General features: G+C 39.3%; 1 protein-coding gene across 1 annotated transcript in view; it reads left to right on the top strand.

Annotated features, from left to right (window-relative positions):
* Positions 1–23,304, top strand: part of sgcz (sarcoglycan zeta) — a 208,095-nt gene that overhangs the window by 146,048 nt on the left and 38,743 nt on the right. Inside the window, exons 3-4 of the mRNA XM_019876785.1 lie at positions 1,712–1,813; positions 21,412–21,499. Coding sequence (XP_019732344.1) covers positions 1,712–1,813; positions 21,412–21,499 — 190 coding nt within the window. The remainder of the gene's footprint in view (positions 1–1,711; positions 1,814–21,411; positions 21,500–23,304) is intronic.

The raw sequence follows: 23,304 nt of genomic DNA, 5'->3' as shown, positions 1-23,304 counted from the left end.
TCAAATCTTTAAACGGTCTCACCCCACGTTACCTCGCTGACCTCTTTCACCCGTACGCACTGGATCGCTGCTTCAGGACTAAGCGGGGACTCAGAGGGGATCGAGTCTTTTCTGTTGCCAGTCCTTCACTTTGGAATGACCTTCCATTAAATGTTAAGCGAGTCTTTTCTCTGTCCATTTTTCAAATTCGTCTGAAGACACATTTATATCCTGTGGCATTCGACTCAGCATGAGTTCTGTTTTATGGTGTCTACTGTATTTGTGTTAGTATTCCTCGATTGATGAATTCATTGCCTAATTAATTGGTTCACAATTGTCAATTGATCATTTGTGTTTATTTACTGTTTTTACTCTCTCGTATGATTGTTTTTTTGTTCTTCGTGTGTAGCACTTTGTATGCAGCAATGGTTGTTTTAAATTGCTGGAGGAATAAAGTTGAGCTGAGGTCAGTTAAGTACATTTATAAATTTATAATTTTTTTTTTTAAACTTTGGACTCGACTGTACCATTCATAAGTAATATTACCCTTTTACATGATTGTTTACTTGACCTGAGTGTGTGCTTATGCTGTACTATTTTTTTTCAGTGGTTCATTCTGTAGATGCTTCAATGTTCAAATGTAGATGTATGTTTGTATCTTCTCAGACCTGTTGTGCTATGTTCGATTGAATCAGTGCCATGCGCCACTGTTTATTTAATTTAATGGCCACAGATCACAGAAAACATCTGGCTGGTTTCATTATTGATTTTTAAATCTTTTAACGGACTACCAAGCCTGATATACTGGGATTTGTTCAATATCAAGCAGTGCATTAAATTGCAATCATGCTCAAACTCATTGCATGACCTTTTCTGATGGCCCACACTTTAATAATGCTTTGCTTTTGTTTTCTAATTTGTAATGCATAAACACTTTTCGGTACTTAATTAATATACATTGAAGAAAAAAAAAAACACAACACCATAATTTGGCACCTGTGATTTTGAGGCTTCCCCATAAAAAAAAAACACACCACCATAATTTGGCACCTGTGATTTTGAAGCTTCCCCACCTCTGTAACCCGTCCATGAAGCACTTTGTTTTTCTTTTAGATTTTATTTTGATCAAATAATCACTTTTCTCTCTTTTCCATATCTTCTCCAGCTCCTCCGAATTGTCTCATCCTCACCGTTAACTCTCCCATTCCATCTCTCTCACGCCTCAAGTTTTCAATTTGAAAAGCTTTGTTGGTCCATTGCACCGGGAGTTAATGATAATGTGCAAAAGAACCTTTCCACATTCAAAGTTCCTTTCAAAACATTCAGTCATTTTCATCAATATATGTGAAAATGAAGAAATAGTGGTGTGCTCAAAAGTCAAACTAATTTGTAGTCATTGAGTGACACACCATTTGGCCTTTCAAAAGGAACCGAACAGTGACGAGTCCCTCATTATCTCCTCATCATGTAATTGAGACAAGGGTGAGCTCAAATATTGGCAGCAAAGTCATTCTCTCCGCTGTTGTCAATGCTTCTGTCGTTGCCGACAATTTCAGAGATTTTTCTGATGTGACAGGAGAGAAAACGGGGCTGCTATCGTACCAGGTGGTTTCCCTTGATCCAAAAGAAATTAGACTCATCATGCCAAAATGTTATGAATAAGAATTATTATTATCCTGTGACTATTCTACCAATCAACTACTGACCTATATCATCATCTCTCTGGCTCTAGGAAGGAATGGGCAATCTGCGTGTCACCAAAGAAGGGGTGAGACTGGAGGGGGTGTCTGAGTTCCTATTGCCTTTATACGTCAAAGAGATCCAGTCCCGAAGGGTAAGTGTGGAAAAATAAGGTTTTGCTCACAATTGCAAAGTTTTACCGATTTGACTTTTTGTTTTAGTAAACAGTATGCACGTCCACATTGTTGCATGGTTTTATTCATCCTTGTTTGTTTGCTTTAATGTTTTGGGTTTTTTTGGTATTTGGTGTTCATTCCTTGAGGGAGTTCAATCAACGTTCTCTTTTTATACCAAACGACAACACACTCATGCAAGCATAAATAAATAAATATATATATATATATGATGGGATACACAAATGGTGCTTGCGCTGAAGGGAACCTCGACAATAGTCAAGGTAAGAACAAGCATATTCATCAACTAGTTGCAACATCGTTTATATGCAGGGGACTTAAACTGTTTTCCGAAGCCCAAGACCGTACGGATAAGCTACTTAATACTGTTGGGGGCAAAGTGGCCTTCTTTCCCCCATGTGTTCGTTGAATTTCGGACGAGGAGGATGTTGGTTATCCAAATACAGGCTGGAATCGATGAACAGTTTCTTGGAAGCTTTTAATAACAGAATATTCCGAGCAACCGCGGTTCAGACAATGGCTGCGGTGGTCATGAGTGCAAAGAAGGAAGGGATTCACAACATATTTATATCATCAGAAGGGTGGTACCAAAACTCATGGTGAGGCATCAGGACTTTCGTTTCTCCTAAACTGATTCTTAGCTTGTATCAACAGGTGCATTCCTATGTCTCTGCATCTCTACAAGGTCTCCAGTAGGCAGTGTTCCAATTTTAAGTGATGATTGCTTCAAGGATGTCAAGTTACGCTGCGGGCATGGGAAAGTTATACAGCATGACTAAATAAGGGCAGAATACACACTTAATACATATGTTTGTTACAGAATTAGAATTACAATGCGACACTCAGTGGGGAGGTAGCACATATGAAAAGGAAGACCCGATTCAAAATTGGAGCCCACCAGGGGAGCCCACCAGGTGTACTGGATTAATTTTTACTGTGCAGAAAAAAAGGTAATATTTTGATTTGGACTTCGTTGAATTTCTATGCATTTGTCAGAGAAGTTGATGTTAACGTGCCGGAAAAGAAAATGTGTGTGTATCTCACTTATGAATACAACATGTAATTACAGTTTATTCAAAACATCTCCATCCATTTAACTCAGACAGAATTGTCATTAATTCTCTGAGTGGAAGTGGAGATGACATCGACAATGAGTGTGCACTTGAAGCAACGCTGTGTGTTTGTGTGAATAAGTCAGCCAAGTTTGGCAATGACACACACAAAAGTTCAATGTACATTTACCATGTGATGGTCAAGGACAGAAAATCCACAGTAAATTGAGTAAATGTGTAATTTCACTTTTCTTTTCTACCCACAAAGAAGCAAACAAATACAACATCATTCGTGTGGTATGCTGTGCTTTTTTTTTCCTCCAGTAATCATTACAGTCAGAAAAAGCTGTTGATCCTGTAATAAAATTGGGAGCGCAGATTCCAAAATCCTCTGAACCTTGGATTTATATACAATAAGCAACCAACAACGACAAAATATCTGTCTTTCAATCAAAACTTCTTAACATTGCCCCAGCCATGAGATCATTGCAGCTCTATCCATTGCGCCATTATCGGTGAAAATGGCTTCAGCAAAAGATGGAACTGTGGAAGGGTTTGGAGGGTGTAATTGAATTTGATGTCCTTTCAAAGATCCAGGACATTTGGAGCAAAAACGGATTGTCATCCCTCCATCCCTCTCCAGGCATGACCACTTAAAGATAAAAAGCAAACCTTTACATTACTGTAATGGTTGGATTGAGTGCGCTTTGCCATACCTGGAGAAGGGAACACGCGGATGCTACATTAGCATAGTAACAGGGCTAACTCATTGTAATAGTTGGCAGTTTGCACTGTGTGAGTCTTTTTGACAGTTGAAAGAAGCAGCCCCCTCCCCCCCTTTTTTTTAACAAGTCAGCCTTGGCAGAGGTCTGCACTCTCCTAACTGAAGTTGTTATATCCTCTTTTTATAGTATTGCTAATATGGCAAATGTAATGATAGCTTTTGCATGTTAGGTGAATGGAGAGATAGCTCGAACTCTGAACTAAGAACAATGGTGATTTGGCAAGAAGCTAGAATCACTGGACTGTTGGGCAGACCTTTAAAGGCACCGGCGAAGCTTTGAAAGACCCAGGTCCTGGAGCAAGGACGATGTGGACAAAGGATAAAGCTGTTCAGTGGCCAAAATGTCTGCCAGCTCTGGGAATCTCATCTCAAACCAGTGCTTGTGGCCCCTCATACAAGGCTTGTGCTCTGTGACAATACGAGCCCCGGAGGATGGAGGCAGCTGGCAGACTCACCAGCTGGCAGAGTGGTGAAAGCTACAGTCCTTGTCCACTTTCGAAGTAAGAAGAGGAGAAATTGCTGAACTAGGCTGTGTGGTCTGATGAGTTAATCAATTTAAGCTTGTTATGCAGCCTCTGTCTCGATTGGAGTCTTGTATTAGCTCCATGAATTTGTTTCCGCTCTCATCGGATCACATTACGGTATAGAGTAATTTGGAACCGAGCTCTACGACAAATAGTGAAAAAGCACAAATAATTGACACCCCAACAAAATGTTTACAATTGCTGAAATGAATAGTTAAAATATAAATATATCACAAACTATAATCACAAAAGGCAAAACACTGTCATTTGAAACACCTCACAACATTGCTGAACCTAGTAAAATGGTAATAGTCTATTGGCAGCTGTTGCCGCTGGTGCTGCTTCGTGACGGTGAAGATGTAGTGTTGATGGCATTAAAGAATATTATGGACCGTATGATGATGCCATTCCTCAGCCGTCTTTTACAATTTTGATATCGAACAGATAAGTTCAAACAGTCAAATGATGGGGTGGTTGCCAGTATTGTCTGTGACTAGCAACACTTTGAAAACCATATGCAGATTTCAGAGGTAATTCTTGACTTGAGAGATAAAGCTTTGAAGGAACCAGTTGGATGCAAGAATTTTGGTGATCTAAGTCTTTGCATTGTGTACCGCAAATATAGGCAGTATGCTTCCGGGTCCAAGGATTGAAAGACTTGTAGATAAGACCTGATTTGTGCATGAAGCCAGGTAGACATGTTCAATAATTATCAATGGTTTCAAGGCACCTCTTGGTTGTTTCTGTGGAGGCTATTCTTTCGAAAATAGGATGGTTGGATATTATTCAGTGAAAAAATTAGGCTTTGAACACAGATTATAATTTTAGATAAATTTATTGCAATTATTATTATGAATGCAGCAATATTTTTGTTTGTATAATATAAAATTATTAACACACTCAAAGACATTTTAAACAAATCGGAAAACAATAGCAAGAGTGGGATGAATGTAAAGTGCAGGAGTTAGTGTCCATGACAAGTCCCAAGTGGGAGCCTCAGTGGTTACAGTTCCAGCAGAGATGAAGAAAGTAAAAAGAAAGAAAGTGGGAAGAAGTCCACAGCAGTCCACCCAGAAAATGATCTTTGCAGAGAGATAAAGATAAGTGTAGAAGATTGATAAAAATTGAATGGATTGATTCGTTTTAAAACTGATAGATAGAAAGTACTAAAAAAATGGTTGATAATGAACATAAACAGAATTTTACCTGTCACCGGCTACTTAAAAAATCTTGTTGCACGTCTTACACGATCAAGAAAAATCTTTACAAATACCAAGTACTAAATTAAAAAAGAAATCTTTTTTTGGGGGGGGGAACTAACAAACACGGGTTGTCCTCTTGTTCTGTAAATCCTTGAGAAACTTCAAATATGATGTGGAAATGAAAAGGATGTGACCTCAGCGATCTTGAGTCAAATGTTGTCATGTTCTGCCTTAGACAATCCCATAAAGCTTTTAAGGTTTAGGTGTAGCATCCTAGCAAGAAGCGCCATAAGACCTGAGCAGACTATCCCGAAATCCTTGACAGTACTTGACGTGGGCAACGTATATTGTAGTGCAATCCTCTAGCGATTGCTCGAACACAAGCCCATTCTCAGTGAGTATCACATACATTGCCCAACACAGCCCCTTGCTGCCAAGTCTCTAATTGTCCCCAAAGGGAACACATAACAACTTTTACCACTGCAAGACACAAGACTTCAATGCTTTTCTTTTTAAGTTTCTTTGTTTGTTGCCTTTTAGTCGGCTTTATTTCTTTTATCCATGATCTATGACTACTATCCCCCCCCCCCCCACACACACACACACACACGCACAAATATCACGTATTTTCTGTCTTTCGTTTTGAGTTGCAGGGTTCTCTCTCACCCATATAGTGATACAGCCTCCCGAGAGACTGTCCTATTTATGTGGAGTCGACTGCCTGGATAAGGGTTTCGCTTCCTGGGGGGAAATCGCTGTCACAGACAGATCCGATAGGATAGATGTTAGCATGCTATGAAAGAGAGGTGATTTATGAAAGGGGTGTCTCTCTGTGGGTGTATCGCAATACGACAACACTTACACATGCAAAGGATAGGTAAGACGGAAAACGCTTCAAACAGTAATTAAAAGAACCTCTTCCCCGCATGCAGCATCCTCTGTCGCAGCTTCAAGGTAGACTGGAATGAGAGTATTGCTGGTGAATGAGAGTGGCAGGGTAACTTCATTTATGCTCCTTGTCAATTATGGAGTTCTTCTTTCCTCGTTTTCCACTGCGTACTTTTCAGTGTTCTTCCCTTGGGTCATGAACTTGTTGAAACTTCTCCAACTTCGAAGCTGTAATTGAACGGCGGGGCTTTCTAATGGAACATTAGGCAGTTCCCACCGAGGCAGTCCCTATTGATTTTAACTTTGAAACATTGTAAACAATTGTGGGTAGATGCAAGCAGACACAAGCAGACCTCATTTTCGGAGGAAAGTTTAGGGCTGTGATCGTTGTTCAATTGTAACACGTGTGACTGTTATTATGGGTTTTATTTGGGCTTTAATTGTACATGATCAACACTAACTTTCTCTCAAAGGAATTGCAACAGGCCAGTCGTATTTCTTTTATTGTTATGATAGTTGACTGTTTCTGGTACTGTAGAGGAAAAGACATTAGAAAGACCACCTGTCCAGCAGCTCTGACCGGCTTGTCACATAGCATGTTGGCAAATTCGCTCCCACAGAAGGCAAAGCCCGTGCGCATCCATTAAAAAAATCAGCCATAGCTTGCTCAATTCTCAAACATATTTCATTAATGAAGTTAAAAGGACGTTAATCCTTGCCATGTATGTGTTTCTGTTCCCACTAATTGAACGCGTGTCATATTTGAACATTCATGTCACAGTTTTTTTTTTCTGGTTTTTTTTTTAGATTTTAGTTTCTGTGTGAAGTAGTAACTCAATTCATCAATTACATCTACATTGCTTTGGGCATTGCTGGTTAAATATAAGTAGAGCACTGATATTTGAGATATTAACCCATTGCGATGGATAGCATATTTTATAGATGACAAGTAAAATTATACTGACATCTGGACACCATTGTTAATCATCTGCTCATCTAATATGGAATAAAATGTGAAATGTCGAACAAGTGGCCACAAAACTGATCGATCAGCCATTCAAGGCTTTGAATTGCTTTCAAAGATCACAGACATTTTCACGAATATCACCCGATAATGATCATAACAATCAATCAGACCATTCCTCATAATATGAATATTTTGTGCTTCTGTGGGTGGGTGTGTGTGTGATTTTAGAGAATGATCACAAATTACATTATCTCAAATCCCAGTCCAATCAAACATCGCCCATATCATCCCTGAACGACTCGTAAATCCTTGGGGCACTAATTGCTTGAGATTCAGGGATTACACTCCTTTTGCCGTATGTTTTGACTCACATTCAAATCCACAATTTATGTCATATTTTGGTTTGGCAGCAGCATCTCTGCATTTGAATTGAGTCACTGAGGGAATCCTATTTTCTAAATTCCGTTACCTTTTAATTAAATGCCATGAAATTATTCAACAGATCATGTCTTACCTCCATCTCGCCAACAGATAAACAATGTATGCAAATGAAGCTGTGCATCAACCTTGTGCACTCTATGTGACATTTTCTTTCTGAAGACCGAATATAGAAATTATTGTAACACACTGTGATAAGTGTTACGTTGTGAGAAATGGAGAGCTTTGCCTCATACAGACATACGTGGATAGGTTGTCGGATGTCCAAGGGTTTCCTAGTCCCCAACAAGATTAAGAATATATCAAACAAGAAGTCGACTCTTGCACTGCAGATAAATTAAATATAAAGCAAAAAATAAAAAAGGTACATTGTGAGTCCAGTTTTGTAGGAGATGATGAGATCTCTCTCCAGAAGCAAAAAAAAAAAAACAACAACAAAAAAAAAAACTAAACAAAACAAAAAGAAAACCATCATATTTCCTCAAGACCAACCTGAGAAGTATATGGTATGTGGTTTGTTTTTCTGCTTGTTGAGTGACTGCCTGGAGTGTCCAAAATATAGTGTGTGCCTGTAAAAGACATGGTCAAGACTCGTTTTAAAAAAAAAAAAAAAAACTCGTTAACATTTAACAACATTTTTTAGAATGTCAGAAGGATGGAAGTCATATGAGCCTTTCAGAGGAGAGGAAAGAGATAAAATGAAGTTGAATATTAATCATGTGCTCCTGCCAGCCACTCTCTCAGAGGTCACTCACATCCTTCAAACGCCACAATAAATACCGTAATCTTAAATCTTGTCTGGAGAAAATGCTCTGACCATGTTAATTCCAAAAATTGTGATTTATGGGCTGTTGAAATAAATGACTTTCCAGAAATCTTCCCCAACGAAGATTTTATACAATACACCCTATTCTGGGAAATCAGATTGTGAAAATACAAATGGATATCCAACATAAAACGGGATACAAAGCATCTAAATCACAATGTGTTGACAAAACATTAAAAAATTGTACTGTGCTTGTCTTACCACCTTCCTTAAAACTTATTTGACAGATTTCTTTGTACCCGAAGTACATTATGGTCTTGCTTCACAATGACAAGATACATGAGAAATGATGTCAAAGCAATAATATTGCGCTGGCTTCAAGGATGACGGTGTTATTTGGTTGGGTTCGTTTTCTGGCTTGAAGGCATTCAAGATAATAGAAGACAAGGTCAAGTCACCAGAGGAATAGTCAGTTATTGTAGAATAAAACACCAAGAGACATGGGCGGGGGGCTCTGTTAGCCAGTAAGACAGGAAAATATCTACAACACTTGTTACAAAATGCACACATGACTGCATATGCATAGAATACCTTCCAAATTCAACATTTATCTATCCTGCTTGTGTAGATCACTTGCAGTCATGCCTTAAGCAGTATTTTGGCCACTCCTAATTACATGTACAAGACATTTGCAGTGAGCAGAGAAATTGATGACGGAGTCTAATTTTTATTCACCTCTGATTGAACTGCTACTTTGGTCGTTCCAGATAAGATGAAGTTCAGGATGGCTGTCACAACAAGGATGCAACATCCGCAAGGAAGTTGTGGAATGATGTTTCTACCTCTACTCTACTTCACGATATATACAAATATATCATACATGATATTTAATTGTTTTACAACTAGTTACTGCAAATACATCAACCTCATTGCAAATGTTTCTCATCAATGTAAAATATTTAAGGTTATGTTTGTAGTTGTGTCACTCTGTAAAGGTAATTGTAGACCCTGGAGATCCAGATAGTTTGCATAAATGACCCGCAATTTGTACATTGTTCAACCACATTTTGACCTAAGTCATACCAAAACATTCCGTATTTTCCGCACTGTAAGGCGCACCTTAAAGCATTCAGTTTTCCCAAAAGACGATAGTGCGCCTTATAATCCGAAGCACCTTATAGAGCAGAAAATACGGTACTTTGACCCTGCGCATGTTTTATATTGCCATCATGTTTGCAGGTGAATGGTCACCATCTATTGCGTATTATTAATTCAAGGAGAACATTTAAAATAATTAACAGGGGGTGAGTGTAATAATACACTGAACTATCCTTAATGATATCCAGCTCTGTTACATGTCGAAAATGCACTTTTGCACTGAGTTACACACATGAGGCTTAATTGCTCGTGTGCCCATCATTACCACAAAGTAATTCAGCTTTCTGCTCTCTCTGAGTAGAAGTGTGTGAGAAAAATAAAGTAATAATTAAACATGTTAATCGCTTTTCAGTAACCTTATAAATTAATGTGAGCTGTTGCCAACTTAGTGCGTCAGAAATGTTCTCAGAAGTGTGTCAAAAAAGATACTGTATATGTCAAATACAAACTACAAACGACAAGTTTTCTCTTCTGAAGTAAATAATGCCCTTGAAGTCCAACTCACTTTCCCAGCCTTGTCTGACACGCCTCCATGAACTCCTGGAAGGATTTTTTTCTGGAATCCTATGGCTGCATGTTGCCATTACCATGTTGATGTCGAAACGGGTCCCCTTGATCACCCTCCTTGAACTTGGGAAGAAAGTGGAAGAAGTAATACGGTTGAGAGTGTTAAGTGAGTTGGGTGGTTGCTCCAGGTCGGGAATGTTCTTCTCAGTCATGAAATGTCACATGCTCAGAGCATTGTGACCAAAACCATTGTCATATTGAAGCAGCCACTAGTTGACTTTGCCACAACTCCTGCTTCTTCTCACACTTGGAATCAAGCAAACACTTCAGGATCTCTTTATGGGTGAGCTCGTTGATCATCTGGCCCACAATGAAGGGGAACGCTATTAATTCATACTTGGAGTTTGAAATGCACATGTATCTTCTGTGATACCAGTTCTGAAGCTTTTCTGGCACATCTCTTTAGTACGATAGTTCTACACAGCTCAGTCAAGGAAAATAATGATAAAGATTTTGGATCGATGTTCCCTTAAACTATGAATTAGCATGTGAAAGCCATGAAAGAATTTTTGCGAAACCTGTGGCTCAACTGAAGTCCTCAACAGCCATGCTGTAACTCCAACTGCCCTGGAATGAACAATTTAATGCATTTACAAGCAGCATGCAGCACTGAACACCTCAGGTACATTAAATACAAACACCAATCAGCTAAATGCTCTGAGTGATTAATTTCAGGAATGTGTTGTGATATGAATGCAGATTATATAAGTGTTTTGCTAAAATATTAAATGGCAGCTGCATCTGGGAAATCTGAGGACATCTGGTGTAGCGGTGGAAAATGACACATTCGGGGAATAAATAAATGTTACAAAATACCTACATATTTACATACATCCATCTTCTATACCGCTTATCCTCACCAGAGTTGCAGGCGTGCAGGAGTCTAGCCCAGGTGCCAAGTAGTCACAGGGCCCATGTAGACACATTCACACCTATAGACAACTTCGTGAAGCCTATTTTCGTAAGCGGGCACCTATGCACTCGGCGTAAAAACGGGCGCATCTTCATTTTGATGCCGGACAGGAGCGATTCTAGGGTTGGAGGTTTAGGGGTGATAATCTGCCGGCTAGGCAAGATCAACGTGATCATTTTGTACGTTTTCATTTATGAAAGCGAAACACAACACTTTTTGGTCATGGACATTAAATCACTTAGGTTGTCAATAGCACTTTGGGCTTTATATTTAAGAGGACAGAAAAGCTAACTCCTCCTATTCCAATTCAAACAGAGGATAATGGTGCTGTTTCGAATGGTGTGAAAAACCTTTGCTAGCAAGAAGAAAAATGCCACCTAACTCCTATCTAACAACATAAACACTAAGCAAAAATTCAGTTCAAGCTGAGCCAAAAGAAAAACACCATCAGAGCGATCACACAAATTGACATGGCCTAAACAATTTGGAGTGTCTTGAAAAAAGAAACTCCTGATGTACTGAGCAACAGACATTGAACATATTAGCCAATAAATTGCCATTATTTTGACATTATTAACAATGTAAGTACCATGATTTTGAATGGACAAATTGTGTCCAGTTCCTCTGTTGACTCCAACCAAGAACTGTGAAGAGCAAGGGGGCGGGGCCACATAGCTGATCACATAAAGGCATTAAATGAGTAGTTAGTTATTTCCTCATTCCTCCAAAACAAATTGATACAATTGAAAATACAAGTTAATATCAATTTCCTGATCAGATGATACGTAAAGAGTTTCGGAGTGTAAAATGAACCATACTTGCTGGACTGTCCCTTTAATTTATATTTATCTGTGCAATTGTGGCGATGGAATATGCATCTTGTATTCATTTCATTAACTGATGTTCAGCTCATTATTCTGTTTAATTATGTGAAAGCTGTTCATTTAGGCGGAAGCAGTTGATTGCAAAGAATGGCTCGCTCTACGCATGCTGTCTGTCCCCACTTTCCAAGATTGTACTCTGCTCTCTGTTGAGTTTTGTGCATGGTCTAAGTTCCTTTAAAAAAACAACCAAAAAAAAAAAAAAAAAACAAACCTTGCTGGCCCTTACTTGTAAATCACCCTCCAACAATTATGGAGGTAACAACTATGCAATTTCATTGCATGTCGAAGGGATATACAGAGATGGCAATGTCAAGAAATGTAACTGACTACACTAATGAGACTAACAATATTAAAGATGTATGGATGCAAAAAGCCTAGACCGGTATTTATTGACAGTCTGAGATGGTAAATTAAATACAAATGAAGTGACTGCTGCATCAAATGTTGCTGGGATACAATTTGAAAAACAAAATGAGTCCAAATGAAGTCATTGATTGGTTTTGTGCAATGCAATACCTGTTGTGACTTGGCTTTAAATGGTCTTTTTAAATATTGTGATGGAAAGAAATTGGAAGTAAAAAAGTTCTCCGAAATTACAGTCAAGCTCGCTGTAGAGGAGGTTGTTATTGGCTGAAAAGCAATCAAAAAAACGTCCTGCCTACATTGGATGCAATCAGTAAGCAAAGTTTCTGCAAAGCTCAAAATGTCAACCATGTGTTCTAGGATTTCCGTTTTACATTGAACGATGAATAATACATTGTTTAATGATTAATTTAACCAGACGATTCTGACTTTCGAGCAAATTTAAGTCAACACTATTACCTTTATTGTCAGTAATCTGCTCAAAACATAGTTTTCAGAATCCATTTGCTTTATGTGACTATTAGGATTATTGGACCAATGCAAAGAAAATGGAAGCGTGCTCTCACGTGGCAATATTTGTTTTGAATGACAGCACAAGTAGCGCATGGAGAAAAGCATTATAAAATGTGTTTTATTGGTTGTTGGCTAGATATTTATAACAGGACCAACAGGAGAGTGTGAAGAATGGATTGAGGTCAAAAAGTTATTTCCCCCCCACCCCCACTTCTCCGGTACATAATTTATTTTCATGATGTTGTTACTTTGTTGCCACTGAATTAATTCATTCATGGCTTTTATACCATAGGCTCCATTGTGCATATTGCAGATACTCTATTCAGCTTGGCTTACATAAAAACAAATCCACCTTGGGTATTCATTTCCATCCGTGATGGTTTAGAGCTCTAAAGCAAGGAAACCAGTCATGCCAATTGAATAACAATACTGAAGATGTATTGATGCAATAAAATATCAACCGATCAATGGGCAGTAGCGTGTGTCCCCGCCCCGCGCACTGGCTCTGTTTGAGGAAATAGATTGTGGCCTTGTGGATTTGAAATAGTAATTCCAGCTGGTTGATCTATGTTGTTCCAAGGGGAAACAGAGAAATAACCCAAAAAAGAGCATGAATAGCCATTTCGTTTTGCTGTGCTGGGCAGGGATTAATTAAGTTAAAGCTGTTATTCCAAATGAATCATTACAGCACTTGTCACATATTGTTGATCCTGATTTGTTTTTTATATGTGACCAGGACACCATATGTACCAAACCTTTTGTTGATCCCCTCGACAGGCATAGGTTTGTCGCTTGATTTTTTTGGACTGAAGCAATGAATTGGGGCGGCATGAATCAGTGGTAGAGTGATTGTCTCCCAAACCAGAAGTTGGAGGTTCAATCCCCGCTATTCCAACTTTGTCCAAGTGTCCTTGAGCAAATTGCTCCTGATGCGTGTGTGTGTGTGTGTGTGTGTGTGTGTGTGTGTGTGTGTGTGTGTGTGTGTGTGTGTGTGCTTGAAAGCCTATTCGGTCCTTGCTCCTGATGCTGCGTCGTCAGTAGGTAAATTAGGAAACAGTGTAAAGCGCTTTGAGTACCAAGGGGAGAAAAGCACTATGTAAGCGACAGCCCATTTACCATCTGTAAAGCCTAGAGAATCCAAGAAATTGCAACTTGTCTCCAACAATTTCATATGTTCGCAAAATCCTGATTATGTATTATGATTAATTCTGTATATTGCCTAGTACAGAATGGTAATGTGAGGTCCGTCACATTGGCACAAACAAATGTATAGTGCATCTGGTGTACTTAAAGTAGAGCAGGCGCTTTGAGTTCTGACAGCGCAAATGTAATCTGAAATTTTCTCCATGAACATTGATTTTTCGGTACAGATACAGACCATTTAACACATGACTGCTGTCATTACACAGCCTAAGAGTTGATATTGTCAGTGATTTATCAGATGGCTGTCAGCCCTACTTTATAACACTGTCCCTGCCATGAATGAATAATACTGTACTAGTTCTGGGGATCAGGTTTTTACACATGGAAACCACTCATAGCAGCTGTCATGAAGATTTACAGTCTCCATCAAATGTATTGAAACGGTGAAGATAGTGCATTTATTTTTGCTGGCCATCAATAGCGTTCGGTTTTGACATCAAAAGATCACTTCAAGTGAAAAGATCAACATTATGGACCCTTTTCTTGTCAACAGGCAACCATGTGCTTGGCATAAAAACACGTGCATCTTCATTTTGGTGCCGGGTCTCGACAAGTCAACCGGGTTTGGGATTGCGATGTGCCTCACCCGGCATTCCGGTGACTGGAGCTGCGCCACCCGCCAATTTGGTCACAGAAAGCAGATTGCACTGAGTGTAAAAATGGGCGCGTCTACATTTTTGTGTCAGGGCAAGTCGAGTTTAGCGTGCTAGTGAATTTTGGTGGACCGTGCTGCGCCTTGCTCGGGGTTCGGGCAGACCTAGAGAGTTTTCTATTACACACATGCATCCCTTTGTCATCCTTAGCAAGTCTATTTCAGCTTCCGCAATGTCAAGCCTTGTGCGAGCATCAACTACCCTGAATTTAATGCAAATGAGGGAGCCACTACGATTGGTCAAGAGTCAGCCACGTTTCATCCAACAACAGTGAAAATGCCCCCTTAAACCCATTTCTACCTGTGCAAAGTCCAGGAAAATACTACAAAAAAAAACTCCACTTATGCTGAGAGTTACACAGCGCTTTGCGCTACATTTCCGCTGGATATGAAAATTTGGCACTTAATCTTTTATTCCCAGTTATTTACATCTGAAGCTGATCCACACTTTTGAAAAATATCCATTTAAACAAATCCAACCATTTGTCATGGCATCAAAATCATTGGAATGTGTGGGTGATCAGTGTTGAATTGCTGTTAAAATTGTTATTTGAACAATAAATACAATTCGGTTTCTATTCATGGGTTTGCTCATCAAGACATTTATACTCGATGGAGGCCCAACCAGAGCACTGTCATATTTGTTTTACAAAAAAATTGCCCATAATCATTACAACCATCATGTCAAAAAATAAACACTGTTATATTGAGTAACATTCATCTCAGTGGGAGGGACCACGACAAAGGAGTTTCTCAGGTGCAGTAAATAAGAGGTTTTAGCTAAATTTGGTTGACAGGGCATCTAAACAAAATTGTAGAAATGTAAATAATATATAACACTATGTATCCTTTTCAGTATTAAGAATCTCAGCATGTGGGAATTTTTCTCTTTATTTCTGCAGTTACATGGCTGTTGAGTACCAAAACAAGACATTAGTGCTGCCCAACAACAAGCCCATTACTTATTCAATAGTGCTTGCAAATTTACCAGAATGAATGTTCAAGAGGAATAGAGGGAGACTGCAGGCTATTTAATCACTCACCGTTTGATTGGTATTCTGTTTTTTTTTAACTCTGACTGTAGCGAGAACTATATTCAAGTCTCAACAGATCAATTTATACCGGCCTCCCTGCCTGTCTTGACCCACCCAACTCATTTATTACTTGCTGATACATTATTTAGAACACAGGCAGACGCTACTGGGGAGTGAGGGAAGGGCTTTGAAAGATATTCCATACATGGATTTTATTGTTTTTTTTTTTTTGTTTGTTTTTTTAAAGGTATGTTATGCTTTTAAATGCATCACTGGTTTGTTGAAATAAACTGACCGATGACATTAATTACAAATACAGTAATGCATATTTTCTACAGAAACACAGTGGACAAGGCATTAGCACCTCTGTTCTGTAGTCACGTCAAGTGTATGACTCCAAATAATTGACTGGCGTCGAGTCCAAGAATCACTGAACAATGCCTTCGATAGGCTTCAGCTCACCCACAGCCTGATTGAGGACCAGCACTCAAGAAAGCGGTTGTATCAAGGGCTAACTTCTGATTATAATTGTAGGCTTACACATACAATTTCCTTCTTCCTTGACTTGTCATTGCTATGATTTTACCTTTCGCAGAAATTACTTTCGTTATGTATCTGACTGGCCTAGGTGTCCCTACTGTTATGTTGTATCGCACCACCTCTGGCACTTGCACCTGCAAACATATTTTTATGTTGACTGTGGCCAAATGAAGAGCCAGAAGAAGAGCTTGGTGGTTTAAAGAAAAAAACAAAGTTGTATTTAGGAGGTTATAACTGCCAAACGTAAAATACAGGTTTTTCACGACAAGTGATTCTCACACACCAACCAAGCCCACTTTAATATGTAACGAAAGCATCACAAATGAGGTTAAGGAAGCCTTCAAAATTTCCAAAAAAATCACTCACACCTTGCATCCATTTCCAAACTCGGATCTTTGTCAACTAAATAACAGACAAAGGTCGTGTGATGCACATATGTTCTTGTCTCCCATTACCTCAAGATGGGACATGCTCATTTAGGAAAAGCAATCGCATTACTCACACAAACCACATCAACCGCATTCAGCGTAATGGTAGAACCGATCCGCGGGTAACAAAGGTTGGGTGGGAACCCTTGACATCAAGGGTTACAAATAAGCGCGTGTACGAGCAAACCTCATAGACAAGGTAAAGCTAACTGCAGCCTTACCAAGAGAAACAACAGCAGTAGTGACGGTTGCACACAACCCACTCAAGAAAATTGGCTTAGACCGAAGCAGCTGACTCGCAGAGCCAATCGCAGGGCACACACAGACAGACAAGCTGAAAGCTGTTATTAGGCCCATGTGCAGTCGTGTCCCGAGGCTATGATGATGAACCAACAGTCAACATCTCACTGTTTGCGTGCTAATTACACTAAGTGCCTGAGGCAGCCCTGTGCCTGCATATATAATCAATGTCAAATCAAATTCTGAACTGACCTCATGTTGTCGTGGCTCAAAAGTGCCTGTAACGTTTTTATAGGTTGATATTGCCTCACTTCTTTTGCGTAAATAACAAGGTAGGAATAACGAGGTAGAGATGAATGAAAACAATGCAACGGTAAATGAAGTGAGCGGGGATAAAAATGTATTTTTATTGTGATTCATTCCGTCCCGTTGCCATGCTTAGCAATGCACGTAGAAGAAAGGGCTTGTTTATTAAGTGTGAGGATGCCACCTTGGAAGCAAGTCTGTGAAATTGCTTCCTTCTGAGATATTCTACAATGTTGCTTTTAAGACTGAGGTGGGACGGACATATCCCATTCAGAACATACGAGTTCCAATCTCAAAAGAGCAACAAAACATCAGATGGACAACTGACGATAAGCTACAATGTGTGTTGATTGTGAAAACAGGCCTGAAAATGTATATTTCATTGCCTAAAGAGTTTTGTTCACTTTTGATATTGCATTCACTAATTATTGTGTCTTCTTCTTTGTGACGTATTCACGACCACTTTAAGGTGTACCCTGCCTCTTTGATGATAACTGTATAATAGAAATAACCAGCAAGACTAGTAACAATCCATCAACAGAGAAAACCTGCGGTATTTTCAGTGCAGTCAGTCGTGACACACACTTAAACACAGTGTGAGCGTCAGGAGAAGGGTTGGACCGTTTTAGCATGGAAAGCTTCCAAGCTTGTAGGAACAGTTTAGGGAATGGCCTGTTATGTTTCAGCAAGACAGCTTGTGCCCTGGTGCACAAAGCAAGAGCCATAAAAGCATGCTTGGATGACTTTAATTTGGAAGAACTTGACTGAACAACCTCATCAAACACCTTTGGGATGAACCAGAGTAGAGATTGTGATCTTGGCCTTCGGTCAGGTCCAACAAAATCAATGACCTCCGACCTCACAAAGGTGCCATGAAACTCCCGCAGAGACACGTGCCAACATTTTGTAAAAAGTCTTCCCGGAAGAGTGGAAGCAATTATGGCTGTAAAGGGGTGGACCAATTCTAGAATAACGAGTATGGAAACGCCATTTACTTCAAATGTACAAGGGGTTATTAGTTTTCTAGAGAGTCCATATGGGTTATCTAATCCATATCATGTAATGTGTTCTATGTTTATACTCGAGTACTTGTTTCTGTGATATACATGACATATCTCAAAGTAAAATGTTGAATTGACCCCCAATTGCTCTATCGATGTAACGCTACATTTTCATTACAGTTGATAAAACTGGAGTCGTAATATTGCAAACTGCATAAGATTCAGTTACGCAGTTGCAAGGGTTTTCTATGCATTTTGAAAAACGGTTGCTGTACCTCCGTGTGTGTGTGTGTGAGTGTGCGTGTGCATGTGTGTGTGTGTGTGTGTGCGCGTGTGTGGCTGCTGGAGGATATTTCTGTCTTGAGTCATAATATAAAACCGAGGCATACTCTTATCACAAGATGTGATATGTTTTATGAAGAAATGCTGCAGGCTGCTCTGGTAGCATACACTCGTATTTTTTAATCAGTGCTCTTTTACTCGAAAGGATTGTTTGTGAACGTGGCGTTGGATTGTGTCGAGGTTTATCTGAGCTAGACTCATCTGTATTCATTGTGAAGCCGAGCTAAATGGGCCTCAGATCTGTTGACAGTCAGATTAGAAGAGTGTTTGTGTGTCCTTGTTTTGCTTCTAGTGTCAATGACAAGAAAATGTGGGATTTATTAGTTTTATAGATTTTTTTTTTCTTTTTCCTCATTTTAAAGGTTGGCGTGGTCTTCCATTTGTGTTCAGAATAATAGCAGGGTGTTGGAAAAAAAAAATGATTGAAGACAGAAGATTGGATTCAACAATTCCTCTGCATTTCTTGAAGATGCATACGTGAAGCCGAGCTATACTGGCACGAAGCCACCCCAAGTCCCATGGCTGAATCAAATGAAATGTGTTGAGGAGGTTACCCATTTGTCAAAAAAAACACATTGACTGGCCTAAAGAGAAATGGTGCACGTTTTTGTGGAAAGATGAAAGCGAGATTGTTCTTTTCCGATCTCAGTCCACAGACAGTACGCCCAACCTTCCCCCCACCAAAAAAAAATAAAATGAAGGAGTACACTGAAGTACACAAGGGACACTTCCCATACTCTGGTGTTGGGCCTGTTTGTTATAGTCGTACCCAGACAGATCTCTAGACCCTAATCCAAGAATAACCTTGTGTCAAAAATACAGTTTGGGAGGCCAAACTAAGAAATGAAGAGGAAGTGTGGAACGCACACACCCAAAGCACCGCAAAGCATTTATAAACAGAAACCATGCTTATGTGACCTAACCCAGCGGAAATAGATGCACATTATATCTTAATGTTGCCCATCATCACATTAGTTCTGAACTGCATAATCAAAATATATTAATAAACAGTTTGATAGGGTTTTCAAAATGACCATAGGCATGGGCCATTCCTTCCCCCGATTTCTAGTGATGATGTATTGTTACACATGTTCCTTTAATGATAAGGAGCCGAGAATCTGCTATCTGATCCTCGACATTAGAAAGGCATTAATTGCTGGTACCTCATTTTCCCTCTATAGGAGATGCAATTATGGTGACTTTATCCTCCCACCAGTCACATTGTTTGGTGTCAAGCAGGTGTTGTACAAATAGGAATTAGTGTCTGCTTAATATTCATTATTTATGGCTGTAATTTCCACCCATTTGCATGTGATTGCTTAATGAAATAAGATTTTCCATATGCAGTCATGGTTCGAGATGACTGAGCAATGCACCAAGTGAATGGAATCGGGGCCGCTGCCCGTTGAGCTGGAATGAAGTGAGAGAACATTACATCTGTCAAGCTGCACAAAGCAGCCATACGCTTTAAACAGAGTGGAAAGATAATATAGTGAAGCCTATCCCACGCCCTGCTGAAAATAATTAATCCAGTTCGCACGCTTTCGGGAGCGCAAGAGATGTGCAGGGTGCATCAAAATCATTTTGTTTTCTACCTGAATGACTGTTGCATTCGCATCTGTGTGTGTTTGCGATGATCAGTGTGACCATGTACATGACCTTAATTAAAACCTCTCTAATTACTGTGTGCGTGTATATGTGTGTGCTTGTTACCCACCAGTCAAATGTGCCATCCTGTCATGCATGCTTGTGTGTACAGTATTTGATTTATGTGGTTTCAGGAACACAAGCAAGCACGTGCTGCCATTCTGTTTTCGTAGAACTCCTCAGTATCTTTAAAAAAAAACAAACAAACAAGAAAACGATAACATACAGGTTAGTACACTACCCCAGTATGTCGAAATTTTTTAATCCAAACTGAATATAAATGCTGTTACATCAATTGTTAAATATAATGTTAATAAGAAAACAGAAAATACATCAAAGCTTGTGATTAGTGGTTGATGTCAAAATATCCAATAGTTATGTACAGCACTTGCACTCCTGAACATGCAAAGTGTGGTTTATTTGTTAAATGTTGTTCTTGTCTAATTTATCATTCCAAGTGTATTATTTATTGATTATGAAATGCATTTTGGTTACAAAAAAAAGGTGTTTTCAGTTTGAAACACCTTATTCATCCACATGATTCTGGATGGAGTCTTGTGACAGGTCATCTAATAACCTGCACACAGGTATTTCTAAAGCGCATGTTGAGCTTCAATATGAAGGGATGACATATAGAGAATGGCTTTTTTCTATTTCAGTGGGCCAAAACTTGCAATTTGGACACAACTCTCATTTGGAATTCAGCCTGGCATGCAGCAAAGTATTCCCTTGGGGAATCCCTCCCAGAAATTCAGTCCCCTGTGAGCTATCCAATTAATGGTGACAAAGAAAAAAGCAATTTCGAGGCATAAAAAGAAAACAAACGAGAAAGATGGGACAGGAAATCGTGCGACTGCAACGATCAAATGGAAGAGAAGTGAGAGAGTGATGAACATTTTGAACTCAAGTGTTTTAATCAGGCCTTAACAAGGCAGCGTGGGTCACCGGTTCCACCCGGCCCTCACAACACAGACAAAAATGTACTTGTACTTGGTACTTGTCGCTTATGGTCCTGGTGAAAGTATAACGAATGGCAGAAATCTGATACTTTGTTCATTGAGTTGTGTACCTTGGTTGAGAATGAACATTAATTGTAAACTTACTGAGGCAGTTATTCTAATGACCCCTCTGTGTCTCTCTTTGCAGGACGGTCCATTGATCATGCAGTCGGATAGAAATGTGACTATCAATGCTCGGACCGATGACGGACAACTGACTGGTCAACTTACAGTGGGTAAGGCACACACGCACACACACGCACGCACGCACACAAAACACATGATGTGAAGAGGGGGAAAAAAACACATAAAAGAAAATAGATCATTTCTCAAAGGACATTAAGTTATATTGCTTTGTTTTTGCTTCACTTCCTAAATGCGTTTTACCCCCCTCTGTTTACTAAACTAAATACTATCTGTTTCCATTAGGCTTTCTCACTGAGCCTTGAAAGCAATTTTTTTTCTTTGACCGAATCATTTTTATCTGCTCTAATTGGATTAGTGAAAGCCTATTGTTCTTCGGAAGATATAATTCGCAGCATTTGTGGCGTGTATGACGTCTTCCTATAGAATTCAATAACCCAGGCAAGCATGCAAGGACTTTCAAACAAATCTGTTATGAAAGTTGCATGCTGTAATGGTTTAGATGACAGATGTGTCTGCCCAACATATGACTCATTCTCATTCATCCAGCAGTCGGGAGCGATCGGCGTTATGTGTTTAAATGTCTCAGTTCGCGATGGGAATTTGCCAGCTAATGTCTGCACATTTTTCTGGTTGACGGATTGGAGAGATGTAAATGAAAGTTACCAGTAGTGTTTGAATTTAATGACTTAGAAAGGTAAGCCTTCTAATATCGTGCGAAAATGGTCAACAGAGATGAGCTAATTATGAGACTTCAACAACAGTCGCGTTATGATTAATGTGCCGCCAATTGCGCCTTGTTTACGGCCATCAAGCCATGTGTGTGTGTGTGTGTGCGTGTGGCTGTGTTATTGACTGCGTGTGTGTCGGTGTGCGTGTGCACGCGTTTGTGTATGCGTGAGTGAAAATGAGCAATCTGAAAATATGATGAAAATGATTATTCAGTCCATCGATCGCTTGGGATGTAAATATTTGAATGACAGTGTTTTACGGTGGTTTCGGAAAAAAGGTCTATTGCAGGGGTCCATGGGCACCACGTAGCCCGTCAGGACCACACCAATAGCCCGGCAGTGCTAGGATTGTGATTTGCTTGTAGAAATTATGATTTCAAAATGCAAACACTGGCAGTATTGTGAGACATCTTTAAGATGATCAGAGCCTGAAAATTAAAATCATGAAGTATTAAAAATCAATAATAATAATAATATTATTAAATGTAATATGTAGAAATGTTATTTCTGACGTGTATCAATTTGGTAGCCCTTCACACAATCAGGACACATGAAGTAGCTCTCACTCTCAAAAAGGTTGGTGACCCCTGGTCGATTGAATAATCTTGGTCATGTATTTATCCTTTTGTTTTCTTTTTCTTTTTTTTTTACCATCATGGGACATTAAATAAGCTATACAACCATATTATTCTACTGTCAGTTATTCTAAAAACTACTTATAGAGATGACTAGCCGTGGATTTTTACTTCCGACAACTTCCCTGCTGCGCTTGCCGCTCAGTCTCTGTTTCACAGAAAGCAGCAAGTCGCAGCAATATGAGCTCTATGATTAAAAGAAAAAAAAAACATAAAAAAAAAAGTCTGAAGGGTTATAGTTAGTTGTTACTGCATTGGCACCCTGACATGTTTTGCTCTTGACACATGAATTTGCACCATGGGAGTTTAAGTGCAGAACCGAGCAGAGGATTTTTTTTTTTTTTTTTTAATGTCACACACACATTTGAAAACACGCCAAAGGTGGAGAGGAAGTCACATATGAACAAGTAATAACTGTCAACCTCAAGTCTTTACTTTTAAGTTTCAAGCAAGTCCCAAGTTACTGTGGTTGTCGGTGTAATGAAAGCCAAGCTGATCATTGCCTCAACATTTTATAGGGCCTCTAAAACT

This window comes from Hippocampus comes, unplaced genomic scaffold, assembly GCF_001891065.2.
Source record: "Hippocampus comes isolate QL1 unplaced genomic scaffold, H_comes_QL1_v1.1 scaffold51, whole genome shotgun sequence".
Taxonomy (NCBI): Eukaryota; Metazoa; Chordata; class Actinopteri; order Syngnathiformes; family Syngnathidae; genus Hippocampus; species Hippocampus comes.
The sequence above is the reverse complement of the archived record's forward strand: the minus strand, read 5'-3'. Positions and strand labels throughout refer to the sequence as shown.